The sequence below is a fragment of the Hipposideros armiger genome, unplaced genomic scaffold (genome assembly GCF_001890085.2).
Source record: "Hipposideros armiger isolate ML-2016 unplaced genomic scaffold, ASM189008v1 scaffold_278, whole genome shotgun sequence".
Lineage (NCBI taxonomy): Eukaryota > Metazoa > Chordata > Mammalia > Chiroptera > Hipposideridae > Hipposideros > Hipposideros armiger.
The window spans coordinates 1,014,038-1,041,114 of record NW_017731628.1 but is presented as its reverse complement, the minus strand read 5'-3'; the positions used below and the strand labels follow the sequence as shown (position 1 = coordinate 1,041,114).

Genomic DNA, 27,077 nt, shown 5'->3' with positions numbered 1-27,077 from the left:
TATATATATATATATATATTCACTTATAGCTGACATACAATATTATACAACATCAGCTTCAGGTGTACAGTGCAGTGATCAGGCCTCTTCCCCATCCATGATGCGGTCTCCCTAGCAAGACATGTGACCACCTGACACCCCACAAAATGTTCATAACACCATCAATTACATTCCTCGAACTGTCTTCCACATCCCTGTTATTATTCATTCTTATAATCCTTTGAATTATATTTTGTTTTTTTGTGTGGAAACTGAGTGTTTAAATAACTTGCCCAGGGTCCCACAGCTGTCAAATAGTAGAACCATGATCTTGATACAGCTCTCCCTTCGAACTCTTGCCTTTTCTACCCCCCAGATTTAAAGGATCTGTAAGGCTCTTACATAAAGCATTGTAAATAACCTGTAGATGGTCTTATACATATATTTGTGTACATATGTATTTAGTTTAAAAATTGAACTATTTTTTCTAGAAATTTCTAAATGAGTATTAAAAAAATAAACAAACAAATAGACAACTAGAGTGAAACTTTTTATGGAACCTAGGGAACTTTTTAGAGTTTGTATTCCTTCTATCTGAGAGTTAGCCATACCGGTTTTTCTTGTTCCATTTCATAGTGTGGCCACTTCTACATTGCTACTAAACATACCTGCAATGTTCAACTTCTAGGAAGAAATGAACTAATTTAGAACTTGGTAGTAAATAACTCATATTTCTGACACAGTTGTTATTTTATAACATAGTAATGACATCTCAAGTGGATTTGAACAGCAATAAATGCTTTCATCTTTAATGATTCTATTTTTCACTTTAATACCTGGTTTCTATGTGCCATACGGAACCTCTTCACTGTTTTTTTTCTTTCTATTATATTTTTCTTTGGTTTCCTTTTAAAATTTCTCCTACATTTTATCTTTGCTTTGAATTATAATAAAGTACATCCAATGCTGTCAAGTAGAGATGTCACAAAAATCTATAAAGGACTGTAGGAAGTAGGAGAGGGACAGTAGCAAGCACTGCTTCTGGTTTAACAGTTGAGCATTTAAAATGATTCCTGGGGCTCATTAATTTCTTTTTCCTGACTTATAAATTTCAAAAGACAAGACCCTTTTAAAAGGAAAAAAAAAAAACCTGTAAAAGAAATTCCATACAAATAGAAATGATTGCTGTTCACCCTAAAGGTTTCCATGTAAAAGATTCTATTATCCTACAGTACCTGAATGCTTCTTCACATTTTCACATACTTGGGGAAATTAAGAAAAGATTCATGGACTTCTCCAGTAGGTGTCATGCTAAGAGCCTAATATACGGATCCTTACATGTTTGATTATGTGTCACAGAAAGGAAGCACATCCTATGTACGTAATTTCAGAAGACCTAACGCTAGCTTCCACTTCATATGTTCCAGGAAGGAGAGCACGGACTGGATGAGCACAAGCTCCACATGTATCTTTCCGCCTTGCAGTCCTTGATCCCATCTCTTTTTGCGTTAGTGCTGCAGAACGCACCTTTCTCCAGCAAAGCCAAGCTTCACGGTGAAGTGCCACAGATAGAAGGTACTGAACTTACATCATGGAAGGAAGACGTAGAGCATTAGCAGCTCAGCTTCCCGAAGAGTTGTTTTTGCTTAAAAAATCTAAAAATTTATGACAGCCTAATTACTAAAATGTATAATCTGTGGACTCTCAGGATCATAGATCTAAGGAACTATATGCCTTCATCTTTTATGGATAAGCATCATGGTATTATATTTTATAACATTTATACTTTTTCTCCATTCTTCATCTCTAATCTTTTTATAACCTTTTCTTCAGTGGCTGAAATAAGTGTTTCTTGTCATTAACAGAGCTGAATCAGTGAAAAGATTCCCTTAAAACACTTACTAGTGCCAGTTTAGGAAGCTTGTCATTTTCCCTTTTTAAATCTTTTTTTCTTTCCCAGCTGTTCCATCATATTTTTAATAGGGGAAGGTGAATATTTTATTCTTTCTTGCTGTGTCTTAGAAAGAAATATAAGCATATGCAGCAGAAGTTTTATTTTCCAAAGAAGGAATATGACTTATTTTCAGAAAGACATGAAATTGATAGCAAAAAGCCAGTATTTTCTTATCTCAGTGCCCATGTAACCAGTAAGTGACCTTTCATCCATGACACTTGGTAACCCCACTGGACCTATATATCTCTTATCGTCCCAGATAAATGGTTACAGACAAGTTATTACTATGCTGAGATCCTTAGCAGTTTTTTCAGATTTTTGAAACTGTCCATGTCTCTTATTGGCTTTCTGATAGACAAAAGAATTATAACATCAAGAACGTCAACAAACACTTAATTTTTTTAGAATTGCAGTTTTCATGTAAATGGTGGTTTACCTATAATCTTAGGGATATGAAGTACTGTGTCCAATGATACACAAAACACAGCATAAAAATTGTGTATACTGTTTGAATGTTGGTTGTACTTGGAAAATTGAGAATGAGTGGGGTAGAATTAAATATTTTAAAATGATATTGAGAAGGAAAATTCAAATTTTTAAGATAAGCCTTCCTAAAGCACTCACAGCTGGCTCTACCCCTTTGCTCCTTACTCACTTCATCTGCATGGGGACTTTCCTGTCTTTCTAATTTCCTCTTTCTCTTTCTGTCCTGCTGTAATTGGTTTGCTAGTGTGCCATAACAAACTTCCACAAACCAAGTGCTTTAACAACAGCTGTGTATCGTCTCCCAGTCTGAAGGCTAGACGTCGAAGGTGAAGGTGTCAGCAGGGCGGATTCCTTCTGAGGCTGTGAGGGAAAAGCTGTTCAGGGCCTCTCCCCTCGCTTCTGGGGGTTTGCTGGCCATCTTTGGTGTTCCTTGGCTTATAGATGCATCACCTCAATCTCTGCCTTCATCTTCACATTGCGTTCTCCCTGTGTGTATGTTGTGTGTCTCTGTGTCCAAATTTCCCCTTTTTCTAAGATCGGTTATTTTGGATTAGAGGCCCATCCTACTCCAGTGTGACCTCATTGGAACTAATTATTTCTGCAACAATGCTGTTTCCAAATAAGGTCATATTCTGAGGTTCTGGGGTTATGACTTCAACGTATGAATTTTTAGAGGACATACAGTTCAACCCATAACATTTGCTATCACCCATTCGTTTAACAAATAATTCCTTTTTTAAAATTATTATCGTTTTATTTATTTATTTATTTTTATTGGGGAACAGTGTGTTTTTCCAGGACCCATCACCTCCAAGTTGAGTAGTTGTTTCATTCTAGTTGTGGAGGGCACACCTCAGTGGCCCATGTGGGAATCGAACCAGCAACCTTTAGTATTATAAGCACTGCGCTCTAACCAACTGAGCTAACTGGCTGCCCGTAACAAATATCTTGGATGTCACCTGTTGCCAGGCATGTGCTGGATCTTGGATGTCATCTGTTGCCAGGAATGTGCTGGATGTTAGATAGAAATTTTTCAAAACAACTCTTTTACCATCCTGAACATACCAGGATACAAAAAAAATAGATGCAAGTGAACACTTTGGTCAGTGTTGCTCAAGCAGTAGTTCGCCATAATCAGAAGTGTCTGGACACTGATGGTGACCACTTCGAGCACCTCTTGTAATTTCAGAAGTCAAATGTGACTTGTATTCATCTTTTGTTATCAGTATATATTAAGTATTGATTACAATTTTAATAGTTTTTTCCTTTCTTAAAATGTGTATACATTTTTTGGGCGCCCTCTGTATTGATTCTAGTTTTATGGGACCTTTTCTTGTGATTATGTCTTCATCGTACCAAAAATAATCTTTTCTTTTCAGTTCTTGTTGACTTAATTTTTACTCTCTGACTTTTAACTGTAGCTATAAATGTTAATGTTATTATACCCACATCTAAGTTATAATGCACTTATTATAAATGGAGAAATATTATATCCTTATTTAGGGTTGATCCGTATATATCTATGTCTATGTATCTGTCTATATATACATCCATGTAATTTGGGATATAATTTAGTATAAGTGAAGATTTATTTGTTGCCTCTTAAATAATGTAAATCCACACAGATATTTTTCATTACCAATTTATTCCCCAGTGTTAACTAATATTTATGTGAGGCGCTATTTTAAACACTTGGGATACACTCATGAACAAAATAGAAAAAAATCTCTGCCATCATAGAGCTTACATTCCAGTGAGAGGGAAATATATTAAAGAGTTATACATAACAGCTGTTATTTTGCTGGATAATTGTGGTTATTTTGTTGATAATAAAATGCTGCTGTTTTCTCAGCCTATTAAAATGCCAGGCGTTTTTGTGTTGTTGTAAGTTAGATGCTCAGGTTTTGTTTAATTCTGTTAAGTAGAACGATGTGTTGACGCTCCTGAACCACTCTGATTGCTTCTCTACAATAATCGAGTAATCCAAGTAATTGTGTATTTCTCGACATTGTTTTGCTTCTATTGGACCTAGCTTTAAACCTTTGGACCTCACTTTCCCAACAGCAAATATTGACATGTCTATTTTACTTTTAACTATTCCATTATTTTTTAATAATTTGTCACTATTTTTGAAGGAATAACATTAATTCCATCATAGTATAGCAGATTCTAATCAATATGATCTAACCCTGTTTGAAATTAAATCAGATATGCTTTGAACATGATATAGAAATATGAAATACAAATATCCCTCACCACCAAATCTGATTGATTCCTGGGTTGAGATAGTAAGAATTCAACCAGAAACCTTAGATAGTGAGAGACGCCATGTTGCCCAAATTCATTTGTTTGTGTCTTACCATAGCAAAGAGAAGAGTTCAGCTAGCAAGAAATAACCTTTATCTGTACTTAATGTATTGTTTAAAGCCTTGCACATCATAGGAAGATAATAACATCTTGATGTTGTCTTTGAGCATTTTTTAAAATGAAGTGTATTTCATGTTTTCTTAAGTTTTAATAATCATCAATAAGTGTTCTGAGAAAGTGCTGCCTCCTTATTTATTTGTGTCTTTATTTATTTTCTTTTAGCTGAGCCATCCTGCCACCTGTTGGCAGCTCAGCAGCTGCTCAGCTCAAGCCGGGAATTGAACCGCTGTTGCTCAGAGCTCAAACTCTTGAGTGAGCTCTTAACCAACTGAGCCACTCAGTCGGCCGGCCCCCTTATCTGTTTGCTTTATAGTATAGGGTGTTACCCTCTTTTCAGGAGTTGCTAGGCCATTAGGAGTTTCTGACCAACAATATGCGTTATTCACTTAACAGCCTTCCAAGAAGTAGTCCCTTAATAACCTGGGATCTAATTATGATCTGTAGAATCATAAGACTAAACTTCAAAATATAGCAGTGTATATTTATGTTTTATTTATATAATTTTAAAAGTAGGTTTTTCCATTTTCCCCCGAAATCTTTAAAGTATTAGGTTGTCAGAAAAGTCATGACGTATTTTTTTGTTTTTCGTTGCAAAAATGCATCATGACTTTTCCGACAACCCAATATTTCATTTGTTTCTAAAATATGATTTGATTAATTTATTTCAGTGTTATATTCAAAATTTATAATGAGCTAATTAAATATTAGGAAGCAGAACTTTATGTTCCTTTTGACAGAATAGCTAACTGCCCAAACTGCCATTTTCCACATGACTTGTTTTGCTTCTATTACTTACAGTGACGAGGTTCCCTCGGCCTATGTCACCCCTTCAAGATGTGTCTACTATTATTGGGAGTCGTGAGCAACTGGCAGTGCTACTACAACTCTATGATTACCAGCTGGAACACGAGGGTACAACAGGCTGGGAGAGTTTACTGTGGGTTGTCAATCAATTGTAAGTACCCGCCTCCATAGTCATTCAGTACTCCTCAGTCAATTCAATGGAAGGTAGCTCACTATATTTAGCCTTGGTACTGAGGGACAAAATATAAAAAAAAGTAACAAACCATAACTTGGCATCATCTATGGTAGACTTCTTTAGGAGAGGAGAATTACACTATGGGTTATGTAGTGATTTATCTATGAAGATAGTGTTGCTGTATTAGGGCAGAAGAACCTATCTGCTGCCTTGTTGTCTCATGTTGATGATGGATTTTAAACTACATCCAGATCTCTCATTTTTGAGGCTAAGTGGATGCCATGTTAGGCAAGCTCTTGTGTGAAGCATCAAGTTCATTGGTTTGAGTCCCGTTAACTCCATGCTCAGAACTCTACCATTAAAGTTCCATATATGTTATGGCAAGCAGCTAAAATTTATTTTAAGAAGTTTATAGAGTAGAATGTAAACTTAAGACCTTTTCAAAAGGTCCCAAACAACTCCTTTGCTTTCCAATTTTACTGTTTATGAAAAGCAAAACAGAAGAGGTTGTTAGATTTGCATTGTTTCAGAAATTGGCAAGGAAACAGTAATTTATATGTATCCCCTGCCTATTTTTCTTTCCTTTCATATTCAGGTTGCCACAACTTATAGAAATAGTTGGCAAAATTAATGTTACCTCAACTGCCTGTGTCCATGAGTTCTCCAGATTTTTCTGGCGCCTTTGCCGGACATTTGGCAAAATTTTTACAAACACTAAGGTAAAAACTTGTATTCCATGTTTTCTTATATGCAAGAGCCATAGAAATGTAATGTGTTACTTAATGCTATGACAGAGTAAATAAAAGCATGAGCCCTTCCTTTACTCTATCCTTTAATATCTTAGAAAACTATAATAGTAAAAGAAAATTTTAGTCGGTAATACTCTTAGCTTTATATCTGATTTTCAGAAGATGAGTTAGCCTAAGCTTAGTTTGTATGTAGATCTACTCACTGTGGATAGGTCACAGATTTTCAGCATAGGGAGTATCAGCCGGGGAACTCAACTGCAATGTTTTGAATATATTTCTGGTACTTTAGCACCTACCACGGATGCAGGGAGCAGCTATTTGCTCAGCATCCTTCAATCAAAACCTCAGGTGATGGTGGAACCAAAGAAGCTTATATAGAAGACTTGCTCTGACAATACCAGCCCTTAGCATAGCATGGAAACTTGAGATAAATGCTGCATATTTCATTCACGACCTAAAGCGTCATTTGTCACATTTACCTACCCAGGTTATTTTGTAATTTTAGATATTAAAATTTGAATGTCCTTAGATCCCAGTTTCTTCTTTAATCCTGTTAATCCTTTTGTCTTCATAACATATTGTTAAGCTAGTTCTTTAGAGACCTAATCAAAATATAAAAACATGTAGTTGCTATAATCAAATGTTAAGACATTTGAAAGGTAAGAACTCTGTGCAGCTCTTTACTGTTAAATCTGTAAATATTGAAACATTTAAAGCACAAACAGTTTGGTACAGTGGACTGAACAAACTTCAGAAAATGGGTTATGGCCCTGTCATGTATGTGACCTCTAATAAATAATTCATCTAGGCTTAATCTTTTCATGTGTGAAATGAAGAAGTTGCTTCAGTGTCTTTTAGTTCTGTAGATGAATCTTTTAACAGTGGTCTTCACTTCAGTTTAAGTTGAATATGTAAATTCATATGCCTGACCTGCCAATAGGAGGGGAAAACCAGACCTCGATGTTACTGTAGAAGAAACAAGATCATTTTATATTTTTCACTGACATCTAATTATTAAAAAAAATAATTTGATTTTGCTGTTATCAGTAGTGACAAAAATTGTTTGACATCTCTAAAACAAGTAGCTATTTTATATATATGTATATATATACACATATACACACACACACACAAACACACACACACATATATATATATATATGCATATATATATATATGTATATATATATATATATATATATTTTTTTTTTTTAAACAAAAGCAAGGAGTTTACCTTAGCACTTATCAGTAAGTGGTTGACTTCAGGTTGAAACCTGAAGTCTGGGATGATGTTAATAATATTATTTTAAAAGGTACTTGCTCTAACTTAAAATATTAAAGTTAAATTCAGTATTAAATGTTTAAATTTAAATTTTAAGGAAGTTAAAAGGCTAAACAGATGGATATCATATGCTGTATGTTACTTATTGAATACCCTGAATGACTGCAATTTCCTTTTCATTCCTTTTAAATAAGCAAATGTTTTATTCAGTAATTCTGATCATGTAACAAACTTGTCATCAAGTTCAGTTTTAGGAGGTAGTAATTTCAAGTGTTTAAAATCATCTTGGAAATTACTTTAGTGAAGAAAACTAAAGGCCGTTCTGGAAATACTTGCTGACCTGAATTGATTTTTAAATTTTATCTGTAAAGGTGTTATTTTTAGTAACTTAACATTTCTTTTATCCAAACCTCTTAAGAATTACTGCATTTCTGACCTCATGAACCAGTGGTCTATAAAGCAAAATAAATAAATAGTAGTAGCAGTAGTAAACATTTTATTTATTTACCCATGAATTAGTCCATGAACCTGAGACTTTTTGGACCTTTTCTTTGGATTGCTTAGGTAAAACCTCAGTTCCAGGAGATTTTAAGACTATCTGAAGAAAACATTGGTAAGTTTGTTTGTTAGTACTTTTAAATGATTGAATGTATTTTTTACTCAGGAAAAATATTATATTCATTATATGCTAATTGAATAATGAGCTAGCAAGTACAATGGAAAAGGAAAAGTTTTACTATGGAGTTCCTGGTTTTACACTCTATCTAATATCTGATATCCTTCCCATGGGCTGGTGGTGAGATTAATCTTTGTCAGTTTGATTGTAAATATCTACCTTCATTGTGATCAAATTGACCTAAGGCTGAGCTTCTCAAACTGCGTACTTGTACCCTTAGAGGTTTGAAGTGGTTTAGTCAAGATACTAAAAATTACAAAATAAAGAGCATCCAATTCATAATTATTTAAAACTTCTAAAAATTAAAATGAACATAGTGGAATAGAATGCAAGATAAGAATATATGTTTTTCAAATGAAACATGGAATTTTAAAGAAACTAAAGTCTTGAACAGACGACTCCAGCCTCTCTGTTAATAGTTTTCATTCTTCTGTCTTAAGAAGTCTGGTTATAGCACCATTGACCTAAGAACCTGTTTCTATATGGATCTTATGTCCCTACGTATTTTTCTAATTTTTAGAAATAAATTATGGAAAATGTTAGAGAAAAAAATGTATAGCCACCCTCTTTTTTAAAAAACTTGGTTGATTTTGAATGTATAGATAATGCTCATCGGAGTCTTACCTGAGTGATTTGCTTTGAATGATCTAGAAAACACCATTTTGACTATCCTCAGAAGACAGAGAATGAATAAATGAATCCTTTTCTTTTAAATTGGAAAACATTGATGAGATTTTTTTTTTTGACAAATGCTTCCCAAAGTTTATACTTAATAGCTTTATAAAGGATTAATGTTTGGAATGCCTGATTATTAGTATTATCTATATAGTTAAATATTAATTCTGATGGTAAATTAGTGAAGAATATTTACATATTTTGCAAACTGATAGCTTTTATAATTATTAATTAGCTATGGATGTGTAGCTGTTCATATAGGAAATGATTACTAACCTTTGAATATACAGTCCATATATGTGACTTAAACTTAAGCTTAAGCTTATGTTCCTAGCCTCATTTACCTCTGAAGCCTCATTGTCACACTCCAGCAATATCAATACTGCTCCAAAGAAAAAAAATTACCCTTACCAAGAGAATAAACAAACCTCAAATACTAATTGATGTGAAAAACGGAACTTCCTTTTTTGCTAAAATTCTTTCGGGGCAGTTAGGTAAATACATCTTTTCAATTCAGTTTCTTTATGAAAAGAATTTAAAACCATATAAAAATGGAAAAAGAAGTAAAAAAAATTCTGAGTACATAAAAGCACACACAAAGCACTTAAAACATAATATGTAGTGCCTAAAGTTCAATAAACAAGAGCCAGATGGTGCTATAAATAATAACTTTCATGTCATCTCTGAAGCTTTTAAAATCATCTACAGGTGCCACATAAGAAAATCTCTTTTCTTTAAGGGCATTTACCTGTGATTGGATACTGTCCCCTCTCCCCCTGCTGTAGCCTGAGTCCTCTCTCCCCTGAATATAATCAGGGTTCTGTCTGGCTGGAAATTCCTAGAGGAGGCAGGAGGCGCTCTGGAACTAGGCTAGTACTGGAAACTAGGTAGTATGTCATATCTGGAAGCAGATTAGATCATGTATATGTAGGCTCCTCCTTTTAGGTGATGCCTTTACGTTTTATTAAAGACTACAAATCGAAAGCATAAAATTTTATAAAAACCTGCTTATGCAGGCACTTACTTGGGAGACTCTTAAAGAAAGCTGATTTCTGATTATGGAAATAGGAATATAGCATCTCATTTTGGTTATTAAAGTTTTTTCCCATCTATCAAAAATGTTTATGCTAATGGCTCTGTAAAAAGTATTGTTATATTTTTACAGCACCAGTGGATATGTATTTTAAATCAAAATTATTTTTTAAAGTAATGATAATATTTATTTGTAAGACTTGTAACCAGTTGTAATTTTAAATATAATTTACATTGTGATTTTTGGCTTTACTTTTAAAACATACTTGGGTTTTTAAAATTATTTTCATAATTTTAGATTCCTCAGCAAGAAATGGGGTCCTCACTAAAGCCACCGTCCCCATTTATGCAACAGGAGTTCTTACGTGTTATATTCAGGTAAGGGGAAAATCCTTTCACTGGCAAATGTAAAAGCTCTGTCTGTTTAGAAAGATACCTAATATTGTGTCTTTTTAATGGGTGTTTAAATGAAAATATTACCTACAAAGGAAAACAAAATTTATTTACTCATGTTATTCAATTAGTCCTTCATAATGGCGAACATATTTGAATAAGTCTCTGAGCAAAATGTCCATTGAACAAATAAATTTACAGATGGTGTACTTCTTGATATTTTGTTAGAACTGTTAGATTGCACTTATTTAGTAATTTCTTTGTGTTTCATGGATTTTTCATAAACAACAAAGCACACGTGGTAGGTGAAGCAGACTACAAAATATTGTAGGACACTCTACTCTGTCATCATTTCTAGCAAAGTATTTTTTGATAATACTTTATTTTTCTTAGTTGTTACCGCCTAATAAATTATCCTAAATCATAATGCTGATCAGAACCCTTTTATTTGTTCATGGTCTTTGCTCAGCTAGGCGTCCCTTCTGCTAGTCTTACTGGTGGTCACTCGTGTTGCTGTATTCAGCTGGTTGGTTGGCAAGGGGCTCAGTCTCCATGTAGTCTTAGGGCCCCCTCTCTCCACAGGGCCCCTGGAACAGCAGAACCAGACTTAACTATAGGAGCTCAGGGTTCCCAAGAGTACAAAAGCAGGATCTGCTAGGCTGTGGCCTAGGCCTGGGTTTGGCACATCACTACTGCTACATTCTATTGGTGGAAGCAAGTCACAGGCCTCGCCCACATTCAAGAGGAGGGAACTAAACAAGGGCATGGAGCAGGAGGCGTGGCTAATGGGTGCTCATCACACTCTACTCAACATTATGTTAAGTAAATTACACATGAAATGTAGTAAGGCATATGAGTCATTTTTAAGTGTTAGGCAGTCCCACCAGTAAGGTGAAAATATGGACTGAGGATAAAAGCATTTTGGGAAATTGGGATGTGAGAATCAAAAAGGAAGACCTTTTTTCTGGAATTTTTTCCCATTCATACCTAAGATTTTTTTCCCCTTTGAATTCAAAGTACAGCAATTCATATTTATTGCACTCTTCTTCCAAAACAGATTTGAACCATCTTTTAATATTAAAATGCAGTTCTACAGTATCACATGATACTTAACAGTAGAAGCTCCAACCCTGTTAAAGCAGGATGGTATTTTTGTTCAACTTTTCTACACTAATTTCTAAGACTACCTCATAATATGGATACACACAGAATCCCTGTGTGTAGAATATTGTAAGTCATGTAGCCTTAATAGATTGTAGATTGTCTCTGTTCTTAAATTCATGGTGATTAAGTCCTAACACATCGCTCTTTAATTTTAGAAGCTGTTCCAGCATCATCGCAAGAGTGATGTCAACATTTTTCTCTCTCTTTTTTAATTCCTGCAAGTTTGTATGTTGACTTTGACCACAAATAGTATCTTAAAGCACACTAAAGTACCAAGTCCAAGATTTGCCTCATAGTAGGCCCTCAGCATAGATTTGTTGAATAAATAAGGACTGTCTTTTGAGTCACTATATGAAGTCCAAATATCTAAAGAGAGAACTCTTAAGTTTGCTACAAAATGTGAAGTGAGGTAACTATCACAGATTGCCAGGTTACTTGTTTTAGGAAGCACACACCAGCAGTTAATATTTTTCTTACTAAACAAAATTTTCCTTCAGGATAAATCACTTTCCTATTTGCTTTGGTAAACAAAACCTATTTTGAATCTAATACATAAGCATTATTTTTTGTCTTGACATTTCAAAAATAAGATTGTAGTACATTTTCAAATGAAAAGAATCAACACTTAAGTATTTTCAGATTTTCAGTTCATTTAACAAATTTATGTATATTCTTTGTTTGACATAGTAGGCAACTAAAAATGGGTGAAATTTCTATTTCAACATAGCTGTGATGCTGATTTGTCTGTATGTAAGCTTTTTGTTAAGTAGACTATCATATTCTAAAGCTGTCATATCTATCCTTTATTTATCCTGATTATTTTGTCAACCCTATCTCTACCTCATTCTAAATTAACCTATGTAGAAAAAAATGATACATGGTAATCCAGTCTTCCTCGTGAGAGTTATTTATTGTTGACCTAATATGTTCCTGATGACAAAAAACTTGACTCTTAGCTTATTAAGTATTTATTTCTGATAGAATGTCAGATTCCCTTCCCTTACAGATTCAGATATATAATTTTAACATACAAAGATTTTTTTAACTTTTCTAATTTTTTTTTTTTTTTAAAGATTTCATTGGGGAATTGGGGGAGGGGAACAGCATTGAGGGACCGGGGAAGGGGAACAGCTTCAGTCTAGCTATGGAGGACGTCGCTTCACTGGCCCATGTTGGTATTATCATTGCGCTCTTCCTGGCTGAGGCAGTCGGTCACCGGCCATTGGACAGCCACTCACGGTGGCTCATGGCAGTTCTCGCCTGCCGCCGGCCACTCACGCTGGCTGCGGGCCACTCACGGTAGCCCACTGCAGCAGGGGCTGCAGCCTTCGCCATTGCCAGCTACTCACGGCAGCCCAGCTCCAGGTTGAGCTGTTGTTCACAATCTTAGTTGTAGAGGGCTCAGCATCACTGGCCCATGTGGGAACCAAACCGGGGCCCTGCTGCTCAGAGCTCACGCTCCCAAGCCAACTCTTAACCAACTGAACCACTGGGCCGGCCCTAACTTTCCTAACTTAGCAGACTTGCTTTTTTTTTTTAACATATTTCTTAATAGAGTGCTATGTAAGGAAAAAAGAAAAGTATTTTCTGATTATGAAAATAATGGTTCATTAAAGAAAGTTGAAAAATATAGATTATTTTACAATCAAAGATACTATTTCTTTCAAGAACACAATAGTTTGTATTTCCACAAGCGTGCAGTTGCTTACCACTAAGATGTTGCAAATATAATTTCTTGGAAATGAATTGTCTACTGTTAGAGGGATAGCTGTTTTAGTAGTTTGTATTTAAGTATTTAGAGCCAAAATTAATGGGAACTAAAATTGGTAAAATACATTTTGATAAAAGAATATACCCTTTTATGTTCCAAACTAGGACTATCTAATAAAGCTTTCTGCAATGATGGAAATAATCTAAATCTGAGCTGTCCCATATGTAGCTGCTAGCCACATTAAGCACTTGAATTGTATGTAGCTAGTGCAACTAAGGAGCTGAATCTTTTATTTTACTTAATTTTTTTAAACTGAAATATAAATAATCACATGTGGTGAATGGCTACCCTACTGGACAACCGAGTTCTAAATCTATGAATTAAGGTAGTCTGTCCTTATACCATTGTGATCATAAATATACTTAATAAATATCTTTAATTAAAATGCTTCCAAATTAAGTTGTTTCACCTTTATTTGGTACAATTTTCTAATGAAGGATAGGAAATTATGGTTTTAGTTCTACTTGATTGCTTGGAAATTCATTACCTGTCTTTTTCCTCGGCAGGAAGAAGACCGAAAACTGTTAGTTGGGTTCTTAGAAGATGTAATGACCCTGCTTTCATTATCTCATGCTCCTCTTGACAGCCTGAAGGCTTCTTTTGTGGAACTGGGGTAAAAAAAATAGCTTATAATTTTTTAAGTCATATAAAGTTTTTAAATTGGATTTGTAGAATATATATTTTCAGTCTAAAAAGATTGGCATTCACACCAAATCTCTTGGTGTTTGAGACTTAACGTTTTTGTCTTGTTTTTTGTTTTTGCTTCTTTATACGGTCTCAATATTTGTAATCAGTACATTATAATAAAAGAGTGAGGAAAAGGATACAGACATAGGTTTTTTTTTAAAGCAGTGGAGAAATAAAATCTAATATAGTTTTGAAGAAAACTTAAGTTTTCCCAAAACTGAAAAAGGAGCCCCAAGTGCAAGGCAAGTCATTATGTTCCTGTCTGTTCATTTGATTTGCCTGTTCCCACCCATAATCACATCATCTGTAGCTAAAGCAGTTCTAATCCAGCCTTCACTGAAAACAGACTTATGCGTCTGTTAATAACACTATCTTGCATTGTGATGGGCTTCACAGCCAACTTACCCTTCCATGTAGATGATTTGGGTTTATGTTATTTGATTCTATAACAGCCATAGGACATGTATTGCTGCTCCAGTTTTGATAGATGCAGAAATTAAGATCCACAGAGGTTGTAAATTACCCATCTGAATCTTGGTCCAGTGCTCGCTCTTTTTTTGCTCATAGGTAAATTTTATTTTTCTATATTTTAAAAATAATTTTAACTTCTTTGCTGTTAAAGAGTTGAAATATCTATCATAGTTGCAAATGCTTAGAGAAGCTAAAAGTGTATTTCCTGAGTGTGCTAAAAGTTTGTAGTTTTATAGGGTGCTTTTTGAAAGAATCTTAAATGCAACCTATTAAACCATACAAAATAATTCCATATGTTTTACCAGTATTTTTATCATTAATATTACTTATCAATGTAGCACTTTACAGTACACCAGTAAGGCACTATGGCTCTCACTATTAATACTGACTTATTTCTTTCAGTGCAAATCCAGCCTACCATGAGCTGTTGCTGACTGTTCTGTGGTATGGGGTTGTCCACACTTCGGCGCTTGTGAGGTGCACTGCTGCTAGAATGTTTGAGGTATGCAAACAGATGCTTCTGTTGGTCTGTAATATGATTTTCTCTGGAAGAGAGAGATGGGAATGTTTTCTTTTAAAAAAATGGCTTTACAAGCTATGTTATGTTGATGTATATTTTGTGGTATTGAACAGTGTCTAGTTGTGTACTGTGTGATGGAGCAGAAATTTAGCTTGGACATATTTAAGAGTGTTTTCTAGCTTTAGTGGTTCCTTGGATGTTATTCTAGTATCAGTTCCATTTCTGAAATTTTCTTTTAACTCTTATTTTAATTTCCATCCTAAGTAAATCTTTCTGACTGTACTTTTCTATTTACTGAGGTATATGGCAACTAAAATAAACTAAAACAATATTGGATATTTTTAAAGTTGTAAAATATAATTGGATTCGTGAGTAGCATTAAATCAATGACTGCAGTTATGGAACTATTTATTTTATTGATTACTCCTACTTCATTATTCCCTCACATGTTATATCTGAAATAACATCCCTATGGATTATTGGCGCATAGATTTATAAAAGAGAATAAACTATTCATATAATTTAACTGGATTTTCTTAAATTGCCACCAAGTTAAATATGAAAATTGACATACCTATTTATTGTACTCATGATAGAGGAAAATTATGTCACCTAGTGTATGTGTATATACATTATATATATATATATATATATATATATATATATATATATATATATATATGTACATGCACACACGCATTTCTAGAACTTGTATTTGAGCACTGAAATTGGTTTAGAGTATTTCTTATTGCTAGAGCCTTGCCAGAGAGTGCCTGGGTTCAGTCTCTGTCTCAGCCATTTAGTGGCAAGTTCAAACTTCTCTGTGCCTTAGTTTCCTCATCTACAAAATGAAAATGTTAATAAGTATTCATCCCAGAGGATTTTCGTTAATATTAAGAATACTTGTAAAACCCTTAAATTAGTGTCTGGCACATAATAAGAGTTTGTTAAATGTTAACTGTCATTTTTTTTATTAATGCTGTTATTTCACAAAATAATATGTTTAGGGAACATATATTTATCCAGATTAAAATGTCCCTAATATGCATGTGATTCTTAAAATATCTTTAAAGCATTTATTTCCATAAGAACTGGATAATTCAATTATTTCTGAATTTCAGAATTTTCCCACAATTTATGATAAATTGCAATTTGAAAGACAAAGCACTGATTAAATAAAAATAAATAGTTTTAAAACTTTTAAATGTATAAAATTGATTTCTGGAATCTAAAGAAAACTTCACTGTTATCAGAAGGTTGAAAATCCTCTGTCCATGTTATTTCCTCAGTTATTGTACACATTTTAAAAATAGATGTATAATCAAGCGTTCTTTTTCAAGGTGAATGTCAAATTGAAAATTGAATTTGATGTCTAGTGTAAGTTCCTGCTGGGTGTAAATAATTTTTTATTATTTAGTATGCTGAAAAAGAGTCATTACCATGAAAGAAAAAAGTCTTTCTTTAGTTCTCTCCTTCCCCTGAAAAGAAAAAAGCATCCCTTTAAATGAAGAGCTAATTCTTTAATATACTCTCTTCATAGGTTTATATTCTAAGACTATAAAAGCTATTGCTTTCTCTTAAACCATTTGTTTTTAAAATGTATGTATGCACCAGTGAAGCTATCATATAAGTGAAAATAATTTAAATAAATAAAATGAAGTATCCTCTCTTTTTATTTGTTTTTGAGTTTTTTCTTCCTTATTTCTTTTATGTGGCTTTTGTCTGGTTTTGGTTTCTATGTTTGCTGTCAGAGCTGGTCTGGAAACTATGCCTGTGCTTAAGCAGTTTGCAGGGTTCTCTCAGGTTGTTTATGAACTAAGTCTAATTCGAGAGATTATATAAATATGTTTTCGAATTCACTTATGATAGAAAATTTTCACTGAGCATGCCAGTAAAAGTCATCAGTTGGAAAAATTAAAGTTACTTTTTTGTCAATGACCCTAATTTTAAACAAAATTGTATTAAGGGAATAAGTATATTTCATAAGATCTCTTTTGATGCTAATACTTTATAATTTACGGTTATGCCTATTTCTCTCCGAAATGAGTTAATTCAAATTAAAAACATAAAAATAGGACACTTAAAATTTTTTAAATTTTACATGTAAAACCAGATACTGGTTGAAAAGAAGGCAAAAACTGACATACCAGGAACATAATATGAGGTACTTTAGTGAAATTGAATACTAATTTAGCTCTGAGTCTTCAGACAGCAGGACAAAAAAGGGAAACCCAGTCAGTTTTCTTATTCTCATTGTAAAATAAGAGGCGCAATACGTTACTTTTTGAAGTAGCAACTTATTGTTGGAATTGATTTATAGAGACTTTATCTTGTGACTCCCACTGTGACATAATGGACTTCCCAAAAAATGCAGAAAATAACTTCCTATAATGATTTTTCATATCGATCATCAGGAAATTAAGCATTGTAACACTAGACTGCAGCTCACAGAAGGCATGGGCTTTAAGACAGTGACGGAACCTGTTTTCTAGCTGCATTTCTAAAACTGTGGGCAAGTTAGCTTCTCTAAGGCTCATTTCTTCATCTGTTAAAACAGTGGTAATAATTGTATTTTAACCTAATCAGGTTCCGCATCAAATGATATATTGTGTGTAAAATGTGTAATAATTGATAGCTCTTAAATTTTGCTTTCTGACTTTCTAGCTTAATAAAGAAATTAAAAAGTCTGGAGCAATGAAAAAAACTAACTTGTCATGTAGATTGCCCTTGTTTTCTTGAATGCTTTTTGGCTGGCACAAAAATAGACATTTTAAGATACACTTTGCTGATTCAAATCTAAGCTATCTTATTATATTTATAAAATGATGCAGAGATAAGAGTTTTATTTAACAGTATTTGAACTTCCTTTGCCCTATTTCTTTCTACCTGACATCAGCAGTGTTTAAGGTAGTAACAAAAATTCTTACGTCATTTTATTCCTGCTCAATTACCAATGGTTTTTTATAAAAAGTATTTCAGAATATTGAAGTAGATTCTAAAATGAATCAGTTGTTAAATGGTAACAGGTTATTGTAAAATTAAGCATTTTCACATAACGAGAGCTCTGCTCTCTGACATGTGTAGGAGGAATGTGTTAACATACTCACACAGTGGTGGGTTCTGTTACTAAAAATTCCATGGCATCTTTTATCCTCCAAGAGGACTAGTTCATTAAAAGGTGAACAGATGGTTTGGCATTGAGGATTAATTTGTGTTTACATTCTGAAATTGAGAATTTAGCATTAGGATTTGTCCTCCTCTGTGGAGCTCATTAAATTCAGTATTTTTTTATAAAAAACAAGATGCAAACTTCTCAACATTGTCCCCTTGTTCTATGATTTAGGCTTGGTTGCTAAATGAATTGCTTTTATGGATAGACCGTAGAGATGGGTCTAATTGTGCTCATCATATATGCTTTATTTACTTGATCTTGTAGAGAAATGTAAAACAAAGAACTGTTTGTAAACGTTAACGACTTGGACCAGCCAAAAAAATTTTTTGTTTTTTTAATGTATTTTTTATTGAGGTACCATTGGTTTATAACGTTATATAAGTTAAAACATCTGTATGTACTACGTTGTGCTCACCACCAAAAGTCTAGTTTCCATCTGTCATCATACAATAAAAATGTCTTTAATTAATAATTTTCCCCCAAAATATATCATAAATCTTATACCCTTGGAGTTCTTATAATGAGTAAACTCATCTTTCTTGAATGCCTAGTCTTTGTCAGACACAATATTTAGGTATAGTGTATGCAATTAGTAGCATAACAATCCTTTCAGGTAGATGACAGTATCATCATTTTCAGATGAGAAAACTGAGTTTCAAGAGATGATGTAACATATCTAAGGCCATGTGGCTAATAAGTGGAGAGCTAGAGTCTAAAACCCAGACCTGATTCCCACGTGTAATACTTTCCACTAGGTTGTGTTATATCTCTGTACCTCAAAAGAGAAAGTCATGTGATGTAAAAAGTTGGGGATTTTCCCATGCGATTTTTAAATTTACTTCCTATAGAACAATTAGAAGCAATATAGCAGTGGCTGCTAGCCATTTGAGTTCGGTTTAAAAACAGTCCAGTTTGTACCTTGTTGGTCATAATAAAATCACACCAGATTTACTTAAAGAATTTTAACCATAGAGCCCCATATGTATCTTCTTTTTAGCTCTTTTTTTTATAAAAAGTAAAGTTTTCTTTCAAATTGCATTTTAATTGAACATGGAAATTGCATAGACTATTTGACCAAAAGTACGAACTGCCATTGAAATGGTGACAAACTGTTTTCGTGAACTGCTAGGCTGTTTAAGCTTTATTTTCCTCCTCAGCATTCTCTGCCTTTATAAAGCACTCTAGTAGCAGTATTTGCTTAGCTTCTAATTTTGTTTTTGCTTTTGTGTTTTCTCTCTTTCTTGTGGTTATTCCTTTCTTCTCCCCATGGCATTGTGTTTGCTCTTTCCATGAATCACCTGTGAATACCCCCTGCGCTGACCAATCAGCTGTTGGTGAAGGGGGTGAATGAAACTCTGGTAGCTCAGAGGGTTGTTCCTGCTCTCATTACTCTCTCCAGCGACCCCGAAATGTAAGTGTGGTCCCTGCCTTTTACACTCAGCATCCATTTCTAAATGCGCCTGTCAAGAAGTAACCATCAGCTTTGAAATTCATTGGAGAATATATTTATCTCTTTAAAATTCTAATTTTTGCGTACGCTTACTTGATTTTAAACTTTATCATGCCTAGTATTTAAGTCAGCCTTCACTGTAAGCCTAATTTGGAGGCCATATATTAAAAATATCTCTATTTATAGTATTAATTCTCAAGAAATATTTTCAGTGCTTAAAACATGCTGATGGACTATTTCTTCCAAGCCAAGAAGGGATGCTCTGCTAATCTCACTAACGTTGGTACCAGTAAGTATAGTGGCATGAACCAAAGGCTGTTAACAATTTAATGTCTCGAGTGGGTGACTAAACCAAGAGAGGCCAATGAATCTGCCTGCCCATCCTCAGTCACAGCTAACCCAGTTCTCATTCCAGTTTACCAAACCATTCTTTATTGCATGTTGACTGGTTTACAGCTGACTCTTCGAGGCATGAGCGAAGCATTAGTTGACAAGCGGGTTGCTCCGGCCCTTGTCACCTTGTCCAGTGATCCTGAATTGTGAGTTTCACAGACTGCGACCTTAAGTTATCCTGTCTGTCTTTTTGAGCATTCTTCTTGGTCTGCTTTTTAAATTTTAATTTGTCATTGCTAGAGACTAATACGGTATATTTACCTTGTATTTACCTTGACATACATTTTAATAATGATTAGTGTTTCATCTCAAAGAAAGCTTCAGTTTCTTTCTCTTTTAATTCTAACAGCTCTGTCAGGATTGCCACAATTCCAGCCTTTGGCACTATTATGGAAACAGTTATTCAAAGAGAGGTAGGAAATGACTGAAATTTATGTCTATCTATGTGCGGTTACGGTGATCATAACACATTACCATACACAGAGCTGGTGGTACAGGGCAGGAAACATCATACCTTTCATTTTATTTCTTGGTTAGTTGTAAACTGAAAGAGTATCTCAGTATTGAAAACATGATAGCCTCCCCAAAGTATATTTTCATGTCCTAAGGAAATCTCTAGTCTTCTCAGTTAGAAAATTACGTATAAGCAACTCTCAGATGTTCTATTTTAGGCCTAGCTGGATATTGCAGTTTTGGTTAATCCTTCAAACCAGGTCTCATTCCAGAGCCTTTTATTGTCCAATAGACTTCTAGACAGTCTCCATAAATTCCTGATTACCACTTTGTACAGATGTGAAGACTGTTTTGTCAGATGACTTTAGAACACAGCCCTACCTCAGTGTCACAAACAGGCTGGAGGGCACCTGTATTCTCTTGACTGTCACTGATATCAAGCTGCAAGTCGTCTGGTAGACTGGTGTCATCTTTTTGCAGCACACATCACAATGACAACGCTCTGTCATGCCTGCTTCAGATTACCAAGGTCTTCCTTCCCAAAAGCGTATTTCAAGCAAAAACTTATGATTTAATTTCAAGTTTGTTAGGTTCTATCTGCAGCATTAACTAGAAGCACTTCTCAAAATTAGCATCAAAATTACATTCTTTATTATCAAGTTGGACATGTCCTTATACAGATGAAAAACTCTGTAGGTTAGAAAATAAATTATTTGTTACCACATTATTTAGCCACTTAAATAAAAGACAAGATTTTTTATCTAGTAGACATTTGCCAAAAAAAGAAAAACTATTTTGTAAAATTCCTTTGTCATATAGATTTTTGTAACAAAAATTAAACAACTTTGTTAGCTATAGAAAAATGTTTTCCATTTTTAACTTATATATTTCACTGGTGAAGCGACATAAAAAAAAGTACATTATTCTGCAAAGCTTGCAGTCTTAGCAGAATTTCAACATGTTCTTAAATCCTAAAATAAAAATGTCTTTTAAGGAAATGTGAGTAAGATGTAAGTCATTAATGAGTCATAGCTTTCAGGTCAATAATTGGGTAACTTACACTGGTTTGTTTTAAGAATTATGATTTAGATATCAAATCCTCTTAAATTCATCTCTTTTTCTCTAAATATTATGGGGTCTTTTCACTTGTTTTTGCAGTTTGCCAGGCAATATTTTTTATGTTCAAAAAACAAAAAATGAGGAATTAACAAGCATACACAAAAATATAAAACCTTTTCTGAGCCAGAAGACTAAATAAGCACGTCTTTGATTTCAAATTTCTTCTGTCATGTTGATATAAAACATTTGAATCCAATGCTGCACGCCATCTTTAATGTGTATCTTTCTCTTTAATAATGCTACTCAATTATTAATACTCTATAAAATGACTGTACAATATCCAATTTGAAGTTGCTGGAAAGAGTGAAAATGCAGTTGGCTTCTTTCCTGGAAGATCCTCAGTATCAGGACCAATATGCTTTGCATACAGAGATCATAAAAACGTTTGGTAGAGTTGGGCCTAATGCAGAACCAAGGTTCCGAGATGAATGTAAGTTGCCTTTTTCTACCTTTTTTCCTGAATTATATTATCAGAGCCAGACGCTTCTCTGAGCATTTGTCTGTTAAATTCTTTCTACAATAGCTTTCGTATACTGAAAGCTGAACGTGAAACGAGCTGGTTATTGTGAATTACTCGGTGTTACTGTTGCTGGGTGTTTTCTTATATATACTGATGGCTGTAAGACAGGAAAAGTAATTCAAACAATTTCAAGTTATTTTAAAAAGATTTCTTAATAACTGTTAATTTCAACATATTGTGCTGTCTTCTATTTAAAGCTTATTATTTAATTCTTATTTTTAAAGAAATGTTTGTTTCCAGATATATTCTTATAAAAATATGCATTTCCTCCACTTAGCATGCTACTCAGCTATGATAGATCATTTTGTTTTAATTCACAGCTTGTTGATCTGCTAACTGATCTGCATGATTATCTGAAGCATTTTCTCTTGTTTCTTTAATATCTTTTCACTGCGGGCCTCAACCTTTAAGATAACAATTTCTTTGGGATGCATCAAAGCATCGAAGAATTATTGCTCCAGATACATGTCCGTTATTGCTGCTGTGCTTTAGTCCTTTTATTTTTAGCAATTTGGCACACTCTGTAGAGGACTTCGAGTTTGACTTCTTTTAGTCAGTTTGCTTTCTAGTACAAAATTGGATTCTGCCACAAACTAGTTATTGCATATCCAGCCTGGTATTTTTAAGATAAGAGTCATCTACAAAAAATATTGTCAGGATTTGGACTGCAGTGTTCAAAAGGTCTGTTGAGATCAAGAACAGTTTTTGAGCCATAGAAACACAATCACAAGATTATTTTTCAGTGGGTAACATGAGGAGAAAAATAACATTTGATAATTAGGTAACAGAAAAAGGTTTGGTATTTTAGTTGGCGATAGGGATAGTTCCACATGTTGTAGCATCAGATTTGTAGGTGACCCTAATAAAAATTCTGAAGGTGCTATGACTAACTTTGTAGAGGCTCTAATCACTCTGAGGCAAGGAGAATAACCTTGGCTCCTGGATCAAGGAGTAGGCTCAATAGGCAATGGGTCTTCGGTGGGCACCATATTGAGTTAACTTTCTAGACTGTGATCTAACCCTTTTGAGTACATTCAAAAGAAAGGTTTATATGTCACAGGGAAGAAAATTTTTCTTTTCATAATGGTCTCAAAATAATATTGAAAAGTTGGCTTGCTAACCTGTATTTAGAAGACTCAGTCTTAGGCAGCAGGGGTCCTCATTGCTACCGATTGGTTACTATGTCTTGGGCCATCATTTTTATTTTAGTAGTAGGTTGTCTATATTTTTGAAATTTTACATTATTTGTTGAGCTATAAGATATTGAGTCCATTGAGTGACTTGAAAACTCAACCACCAGTGCTGTTTGACATTGGTCTTTGCTAAAAATTTGAGAAACTAAAGCTAATAATAGTTTTATGAAGAAGTGAAATAATTTGATGTTGGAAAAGAATATACTGTTTAACTTTTGTTTAATAGCAATGGTAATACCAAATTTTTCTAAAGAAACTTATTCGTAAAGGTAACAGCCACACAAGAGGTAGGTTGTTTATATTCGTTTATTTGGTTTTCATTTTTCAAATTGGAAAATCGAATTGCAATGAGGCCAAATGACCTGTATACATCTTCATAATTAGTTTATAGTGACAGTGCTATAATCTGTTTCTCCCAAATCCCAGATCACTCTTTATTCTGAAAACACATGCTTTCTTCCCTGGTAAGAGAAAGCACTGTGGGTATTCTTTTGAAAATCATCTAGAATTAAAATGAAATTTTATAAATGAAAATGAAAAATTATTTTTTAAGATATATGAGTGTTGTTGTGTGTGTTGTATGTGTTTTGTTTTGGATAAAAATGTAACAGTTTCTTTTTCTTTTTTCCAGTTGTTATACCACATTTGCACAAGTTAGCCTTGGTGAACAACTTACAAATTGTGGATTCTAAAAGACTGGACATCGCTACCCATCTTTTTGAAGCCTACAGTGCACTTTCCTGTTGTTGTATCCTTGATTATTTATATAACAAATATTAATATAACAAATCTTACAGTGAACATCAGGTTTTAAAGGTTAAGAAGCAGAATTTTATTTCTTTAACTTTATTACTTCTGTAATAAATATTGCAGAAAATTAAAAATTTGATTTGACTTGCGCCACTCCTTATTCTAGCCATCTCATCATTTTACAAGATAATTTTCAGTCCTCTGTGCTTGTACGTTCTGTAGTGTTAAAAGCACTGACTAAAGTTTTACTTATGTCAATCAGCTATATAACTGAGAAAAAAATGAATTATAGTTCAGGCATCTGTTAATCAAAAGGAAGCTTGTATGTGTTCTGGCGTTTGGGCTTTACAATGACTATTGAACCATCTGTATCCAGTGGAATACTGTGACTACCTCTTGCAGAGATGTCACTCACCGAAAAAGTGTGGTGCCCATAAGGCTTCTCATCTCAGTGATGATAGACGTGGAGGCAGACTCCGAGATGTCTAACTGATGTCAACCCCAGCATCTTACAGGTGATTAAACTGAAGCTTACGTTAGTGACTTTTTCTGGTTTTTATCATTAAAAGGCAAAACTGTAACTAGAACAAAGAACTTTAGCTATCCTCTTAAATGTCTTCCTTACTCTTGTGGACTTAGTAAAATAAAACTAAGAAGGAAGTAAAGATAAAGATAGGCAAAGTAAACTTAGCTTCTAGGCCTCCCATTAAAAGGCAGATGAGTTCAAGAAAGGGGAAATAAGAGGTTGAAAAAGGAGTGAAAGGCAATTACTCAGAACTATAAAAGTACATGCTAGACAACATAATCAGACAATTGTGATTATGACAGATAAGAAATGACAGTAGAGAGAGGTTTCTGGTGATTCATAGGAGAAAACAGAGGACGAAGGAAGCGTTCCAGGGTTAATACTCATGGTTCCATATGTTTTATACCAGTTTGAAGTAATAAAATGAACAGTTCCTTTTAAATAAGACAAACATGTTCCAGAATGCCACTGACATTCATTGGCACTGGAGTCTTGACTGGAAATTCCAATGGGAGGTTATTTTTGTTCAGAATAAATCAAATTGAGAAAGTACAAACTGAAAGCTATTAATTGAGGAGCTATTTGTCCTTTTGAAAATGTTAAAACTTGAAGTTGGATGCATGGTTGAGACCATTTTATTTTGGGAATCTACTACAAATTATTCATCTGGATGATGTAAGCCATGTTTGTTTTTTTGTTTTTTGTTTTTTTATAATACCAGATTATAAAGTGGTCAGAGACACCATATTTGATAATATTGTACCTCAACTATCCACATAACTATAATTACCCATAGTCCATATTCTATAAGTTTAATTCCACTGAAAGGAGAACTGATTACCATTCTCGATTAATCTTGTTGGCATTTTCAACTTGGAGAAGATAGAGGAAGCAAAAAGAGGAAGTGATATTCTGAATTAGCAAGGAAGAACTCTTCCGTAATGGAGAAGTAACAGGACCCTTACAAGAAAGTAACTATGGCATAGCAGAGTTTGTAGTTCAAAGAAAGAAAATATTAGCATTTTTATACCTGTTCCCTAGATGTTTAAAAACTGAAGTGAAAAGCTGTGTATATTCTTAAATAGCAGAGTTTCTAAAGGAAGGTGCCTCGAGGGAAATGGGAAAGTTGAAAGATCAAAAACTCTAGCTCTGTAAAGCTAAATTTTCCAAGTGGGTAAAGCATTGGTTTCTAAAGAGCCTAGAAGTCTGTAGAGGAGGAATATTACTGTGTGTTTAAGTGCACCCCGAGTATTACTGGAGTAAATGCAGTCAAAAGTCTTCATACCAGTACAGCAAGGGGAAGACCATTTTAGCCATAGACCCTGTTCAAGTACTAAAAATGTTAGTTCTGCATGAGTCAGAACTTGTGCTTGTGTCAACAGGGTGTTCTGGCCACTAATCCAAATCTGTTCTGCTGTTCCATTGCATTCTGAGCTGGGAGAACACAAGAGTATTCCTTTCAACCCCAACATGATATTTTAATAAAGATGTAGAAAAACCATAGTGTGTAGGAGTTGGCATAGTAATAAGTCAAGAAGTCATTTTTTAAACAATTATGAAGGAAGTTACAAATGTTTAACCTGGAGAAGAGATAGCTTGGGGGTGAAAAGATAACTCAAAAATTATTTTGAAGGTCGTTATTGTAGGGCACGCTGTGTAACTAAGGTGCAGAGCTAACGAGCAGAGGTCAGAGAGAGGCCGATTTTGTTTATTAGAGAAACTTTCTAATTGAGTTATCTAAAAATGCAGTGATTTCTCTAATGAAACTGTGTATGTCCTGTCATTGTTAGCATCAGAGGCCTTATGACCATCCACGATGAGGTAGAGGTTGATTCCTAACATGAGATAAGACTAAATGACCTCTGAGTCTTCAGCCCTGAAGAAAGGATTGTGTGATTCCATGAGGAAAAGGTGGGACCAAATAGTGAAGAGAAAAAGAGGAGCGTGAATTCCCTTAACTCCAAATAAAGCCATCTTCAGCTTCTCAATCCATGCCCATATTTCTCCAAATCAGACTCTTAACTACTAACCCAAAGGTCACTCACAGTTATATCTTGGTGGTACTTTCCCCATATCTGGAGAACAAGACTGTATAACCATTAAGTTGCAGCACTATGTATGTCTATAGGGATTTGGTTCAACAAATGATGTCTGTATTTTTAGTACTGCCTATTTATAAGTCACTTATTATAGGAGCCTTATTTACAAACAGTTTTTATTTATACATATTTTTTTCTTTTTTTATTTGGATGCCAG

The 27,077-nt window shown here is 34.1% G+C and overlaps 1 protein-coding gene across 1 annotated transcript in view; it reads left to right on the top strand.

The window, feature by feature from the left end:
* Positions 1–27,077, top strand: part of RELCH (RAB11 binding and LisH domain, coiled-coil and HEAT repeat containing) — a 119,898-nt gene that overhangs the window by 82,036 nt on the left and 10,785 nt on the right. Inside the window, exons 15-25 of the mRNA XM_019657691.1 lie at positions 1,407–1,554; positions 5,645–5,801; positions 6,421–6,544; positions 8,421–8,469; positions 10,538–10,617; positions 14,074–14,180; positions 15,128–15,227; positions 20,324–20,406; positions 20,610–20,673; positions 22,124–22,262; positions 24,177–24,293. Of these exons, the coding sequence (XP_019513236.1) occupies positions 1,407–1,554; positions 5,645–5,801; positions 6,421–6,544; positions 8,421–8,469; positions 10,538–10,617; positions 14,074–14,180; positions 15,128–15,227; positions 20,324–20,406; positions 20,610–20,673; positions 22,124–22,262; positions 24,177–24,293 (1,168 nt within the window). The remainder of the gene's footprint in view (positions 1–1,406; positions 1,555–5,644; positions 5,802–6,420; positions 6,545–8,420; positions 8,470–10,537; positions 10,618–14,073; positions 14,181–15,127; positions 15,228–20,323; positions 20,407–20,609; positions 20,674–22,123; positions 22,263–24,176; positions 24,294–27,077) is intronic.